At 32.3% G+C, this 6000-nt stretch overlaps 1 protein-coding gene across 1 annotated transcript in view; it reads left to right on the top strand.

The window, feature by feature from the left end:
- Positions 1 to 248: 248 nt before the first annotated feature.
- LOC129255101 (b(0,+)-type amino acid transporter 1-like) overlaps positions 249 to 6000 on the top strand; it is a 28018-nt gene continuing 22266 nt past the window's right edge. The window contains exons 1-4 of the mRNA XM_064095512.1: positions 249 to 431; positions 1392 to 1539; positions 2455 to 2703; positions 4161 to 4286. Coding sequence (XP_063951582.1) covers positions 339 to 431; positions 1392 to 1539; positions 2455 to 2703; positions 4161 to 4286 — 616 coding nt within the window. The 5' untranslated portion in view covers positions 249 to 338. The remainder of the gene's footprint in view (positions 432 to 1391; positions 1540 to 2454; positions 2704 to 4160; positions 4287 to 6000) is intronic.

Genomic DNA, 6000 nt, shown 5'->3' with positions numbered 1-6000 from the left:
GTTAAATGAATTACATATATACAAACATGAATGAATTAATATCAATTAGTTTTCGAATAATTGAATATTAAATATCGATATTGATTAATTTATTTACCGGTATTTCTGCCGATCTTAATGATCAGGCATTAGATAAGAGATAAAATTTTTAAAACAAAGATATTGTATTCAAATATCCATATTCTACATACATGTATGTACAGATGAATAAAAATCTTTCTTTTCATTTTTTTTTTCAATTTTAGGTAGAGTGCAGTTGAGCTGTTAGTATCTGAAAGCAAACAACAGGAATATTCCAGATTACTTTTCAATCAACGTTCTACATATATCTCATTACCATGGAGATGAAAGAGAAGAAAGAACTAAACGGAGATCCCGAGAAAACTGCTGACGATGCCGTCAGCAATGAGAAAGTTGGACTCAAGCAAGAGGTATAGTTACACGATCCTTTTAATAATTGCATTTTGATCATTTATGTAGATGTAGAGCTCATGATCCAAAGGGATTGTAATATTCCATTTGTAAGTGGTGAGTATGAAAAATAAATTATTCATTGTAATGATCTGATCAGTATTAAGGTTTCATTGAATTTTCAAAATATCTCGCTATTATAGTTTGATGTACAGTATTTAGAATATTGGTGGATCTGCTGACTCAAGGACACTCTTTTCTATTTTTTATTCAATTCAAATTCATCAGATTATTGTTTAAACCACTCTTTCATTTATGTGGATGGAAATTGGAATGGTTTTCCTATATGGAATGATTTTTTTTTGTAGGCCTATATATCATAATATTTTTGGCATACAATGTAGCCTTAATCAATGAGCTGACACTTTTTGTTGTTGCGTGTTTTCTTCTTAATATCTTCTTTGAAATTGTTTGTCTTAACTTCAAATTGTATATTTATGTTTGTAATTGTATTCATGTTGTAGAGCCAATGGCCCATATTCTGAAGTCGGGTTTAATTTAAACTCTGATTTAAAGTTGTGGTTTAACTAAGGATAGCCAATAGTGGCATAAATCTCTAACAGTATAATTTCTGTGTATCAGCTCATTTTTCTCTTAAATCATTTTTAACTGTTTCGGAAGGATAAATAATATAGCTTTCTTCACAATTCATGAGTTAGGAAAGAGCACAGTAATCATAAGAAATATACAATGCAAGGAAAATGTTGAAATTTTGGGCTTCCCATAATTTTAGCTCAGAGTTAGACCATGTTCGCAGTTAATCCTGACTTCAGAATATGGGCCAATTACAACATATACCAGTTACTGATGGAGCCTTTCTCTCTGATAAAGATTTATTAATAAATAAATAAATGAATGAATAAATAAGTAAATGAATGAATTTATGAATTTGTTACAAAATTATTTTTTTTATATTACAGGTCGGTTTGTTGAGTGGTATAGCACTGATCGTTGGTTCTATGATTGGCTCAGGAATCTTTGTATCACCCAAAGGCATCCTTCGTGAAACACAGAGCGTTGGAATGAGTATGATCATATGGCTCCTCTGTGCTGTGCTTGCTATGACAGGTGCGTTATTGTTTGTACATGCCCATTTTCAGGGTCATAGATGACAAGGACAAGATAAAAAGTTTAAATCAGACAGGCATGAATATTCCTGTTTGGGGAAAAGAAAATTGCTGTTTCATCCTGTTTTCTGGAAATTTCTGTCTAATTTCTTCCTATTCATTTCTTGGCTGTCTGGATTGGTAGGTATGCTGCATGTACATCACATGTATATTTGAATGTCACTGGTGACCTGCTTCAGTAGTCTGGAGGCTCAGACCCTGATTGAAATTTTTATCAAAAAGTGGGTCTTCATACAAGACAAGCACAAAATAAAACTTGCTGTCCCAAGACATTGGCAGCCAGGTAGTGTCCTTAGACTGCTTATTCAGACCACTTAACTTCAGTGATGGATGTGTGCATCGCAAACTACCTCTTGGGTAGCAATGATTTAAGGCAGATCAGCTAAACTTAAATTTGAAATTTATTTATTTATTTATTTATTTTGTCTGTTTGTTATTTAATTAATTTCTTTATTTATTTCTTCATTTCCACGTAAAAAAGCAAATTATAATACATGTTATAACAATCAATATTAAACTAAGGGGGGGGGGTCACTAAAAGCTAACATGCTTGTCAAGAGAGAGTGAGAGACTCCTGTTAAAAGAAAGCAAAAACAATGCTCCTTGTAATGTAAATGGTACACATCAAAATCGTACAAGTTATTATATGAATAATAAATTCAATCTATGTAGATTATTTTTGTTTAGTATCAACAAGCATCTGAATGTAACGTTTGTGATATGAAAAAAAAACAGTTTGAAAAAGTTACTCTCACTTTATGGAGGTTCCTCATTTAGCCAAAGACCCGTTTGCCAGCCATATTTTATAACAAGTCGCTTGTAACTTTAATCGTGAAACACCACTCTTCCCTACCAGGTGCTCTATCATATGCTGAGCTTGGAACCCTGATTCACAAGTCGGGAGCAGAGCATGCCTACCTGAATGATATTTGGGGTCCCATGCCAGCGTTTATCTTTGCTTGGACGTACACCATAGTCATCAAGCCATCTATCATCTCCATCGTATCCCTCATCACGGGAACGTACGTCGTCGAGTCGGTCATGACCACCTGTGACGGGAATGAACAAGTCTTCCTGATGAAGCTATTTGCTGCACTGTCAATAGGTGAGATGCATATCATTAAAACGGTTAACTCAAAGTGGCACAGAGATTTAGGGAAGTCTAATTTAATCATATTTAATCCTCAAATTGGCAATTGATATGATCCCACTCTTAAAAACATAATCAGTATAGATAATTAGATATAAACATGAACCCCCAAAACATTTATTGTAAAATCTCATTAAAAAAATTTAATTCAGATATAAATAATACATATTTTAATTATGTTTTCAATTCATTTTCTAAATTCCCTTTCTCACACTTTTTCTTAGATCTCATCTGAATAGTATCCCAGTAGATAGTAGATAAAATACTGCAGTTAATTAATTCCATTACTTCCTTGCCTTGCACTTTATCTTTTATCATAATGTATATTTTCATAGAAAGTATCTATTGTAGACATTGAATATTATTACTCAGACATTGCAAACAGTTTTATTCCAATCTAAAAAAAAGGATAATATCTTTAAAAATATACTTTTCCACACCTACCATACTATTGCAATGGAATTTTTTAGCCAAGTATTATGTTTCAGAATCAACTACCAATAATACTTTAATTGAAAATAGGGAATTTTTTAACATTAAAAATAATTTATTTTCCTTTGCCGGAGCTAAATATGATTATTTATATATTACATTAAATTTTTTTTTTCCCACCTACCATGTTTTCTAGGTCTTTGAATCTGGGTAGATGTTATATTATCCTGAAAAATGTTTTTACGGGACATTCAGTATCATTATTTTCCTTTTTCTCATGCCCACTTTTAAAATTTGATTTTATAGTGATATCTAGGGAGAGAGTGCTTGAGTCAAAAACGTTAAAAAGTTCACGAACATTGAATATTGCTAACTCAGGACGCCACACTAACCCTTTTTTCTACTGGTCTGTAAATATTGCTATTTCTGAAAATCTACTGCCCCGACAGCGATTTTTACCAGTCTGGACTGTCGGACCGGTGCTAGTGTCGAGCCCTGGCTAACTACGGAAGCTTTAAAGTACCATTGAGTGGTCGAGGTGGCGAGATGATTATTTTGCCAAGTCGACATAATAACTTGGTGAGACCAGGTTGACACACAACCATGCCGACATGAAACTTTGAATAAGTAGACTTGGCGAGATAATGTATCTGGCCATGTTGGCATAATAATGTTATGTTGACAATTATGTTATAGTGTTATTATGTTGACTTTTTTTTAGTGACATAAGTCATGTCACTATCTCAACTAGTCTATGACACATTAAAGCTTCCATATATATGTTACAGATCTCCTAAATCATAGGGTACTTTAAGGAAGTTCATTCTGATTTTTATCAAAGCAGACGAAATAAAGAAAGCACATAAATGGAAGGAAAAGTAAACTCCACCAAAGATCTTCATATTTTATAGATTTTATAAATATAATTTTACTTTGTTATATTACAATGCAATTTTTGTTTTACATGATCCCTATTCCAGGTCTTATATGCTTTATAAACTGCTACAGTGTCAAGTGGGCCAATGCCGTCCAAGTTATTTTCACGGCTGCAAAGTTAATTGCACTGGTCATCATTGTCATCATTGGTTTTGTCAGACTTTTCCAAGGTAAGTCATATTTAGGGACCCCCCCAAAAAAAAAAAAAAAAAAAATGCATGTGTTGTATTTTTTCCACTTTGATATGCATTATGGAAACAAAGCTGAAGGAACGTTAATTTTTTGCATATCTTCAGATTTGACAATTTGTTATTGATCACTCTTATTGAAAACAACAAAGAATTGTCTTCCTTTTTATAATGGGATTTATTTGTATTAAAGTGTCATATTTCTTGAAAAGCAGAACATTTATACACAATTTTTGGCAAATATTATAGATTTATTCTAGTATTACATATTAATAACACACTTGTGGAATTTTTTGCAGAAAAAAAAGTTTTTTTGAATGCAAAGTATACAGCAATTGGCTAGAATACCGTAATCCCCAGTGAGTGGAAAATGTGTTTGGTTGTGACTGGTTGAATCTGATGACCGGAGTTATTTCAATCAGTTGAGTGCTTTAATAGTGTCATATCCATATCCTTAATGCTAGATTTACTATTGTTATGTATACTGTTACAAAATATGTTCCATAATATTAGTTCATATCCTGTAATTGAGATGCAATTTCAGCATAAACTTGTTATGTCAAAAAATTTAATTCTGTGGCCAGCGTTGTGTGGCATCTGTCAATCCCGGGTAAAGGGCACTTGCAAAATTGATGCTGTAGAGCGTGTAATATTGTTTTAAGCAGATGTTATTTATAGACAACGTCATAATGAACAGGTGCGAAGGGAGACACGTCCTAAACTTTAGGTTATTGAAAGACAAGAATGACACTGATACAGATAGGTGAATGCATTCTTGTTTAACTGATAATCCCACTAATTATCATTTAGTTTTCTCATAATGAAATGAATATTTGTGATGATCTATTTAATCAATATATTTGAATTAAGTTCAATTTTGATTAATTCAAAGATTTTATTACATATATGTTCAGTATGATAACTACAACATTTTAAAAAATATATTAAAGGTAAATGCTAGTTTTGGTAACGATATCAAAATGAGTTCGTACAAAATCCAATGAAATGACCACCAAAGTGTCTGTTTGTATAAATAAAACGCATGTGCCAAAGGATTCTGGAAGAAATTGTGTAATTGCTGAGAAATCAGCAAATAAGCACAGGATTCGGGTAGAGCGTCGGGCCCGACGCTCAAAGCAATAATTATACACAGTCCCACGTGCGCTTTTTTGTGTTGGGGAAGTTCAGTCTGAACATTTTTCAGCGTAGATTTCAAGATTTCACAAAGTTCAGTTTATGTAACTGTACCAGATCTAGATCCTCTATGATATACTGACAATTAAGCCTGGTTTTACAGACTTTCTCATGAAATCAGTGTTTACTGCAACTACTGGAATTTCTCTTTAATCACTAAAATTAATCAAGGAATTTTATTTCTGCTAAAAGACTCCCAACTTCATAAAAAAGATATACCTCATGTGAAATTATACATTGACATTCAATTGAAATGATTCAATTCAAATTCAATTCAAATTTCATTTCCACAGTTAAAAATATAGGTATATACAAATCATTGACATTAAGAGATATATTACATATGGAGGGGTCAAAGAAAGCACAACTGCTTGTATAAATTGGCCACATTGTAAGAATAAATATAAACTGATAAACAGATAGCGGAAATGCTTGTCTCAGGAAATATGTTAATCATTGTGTAAACAATAAACCATATAGTTTAATTGATGCTTCATTATTT

The sequence above is a fragment of the Lytechinus pictus genome, chromosome 2 (assembly GCF_037042905.1).
Source record: "Lytechinus pictus isolate F3 Inbred chromosome 2, Lp3.0, whole genome shotgun sequence".
Taxonomy (NCBI): domain Eukaryota; kingdom Metazoa; phylum Echinodermata; class Echinoidea; order Temnopleuroida; family Toxopneustidae; genus Lytechinus; species Lytechinus pictus.
Note: the sequence above shows the minus strand (reverse complement) of the source record. Positions and strands in the feature narration are given on the sequence as shown.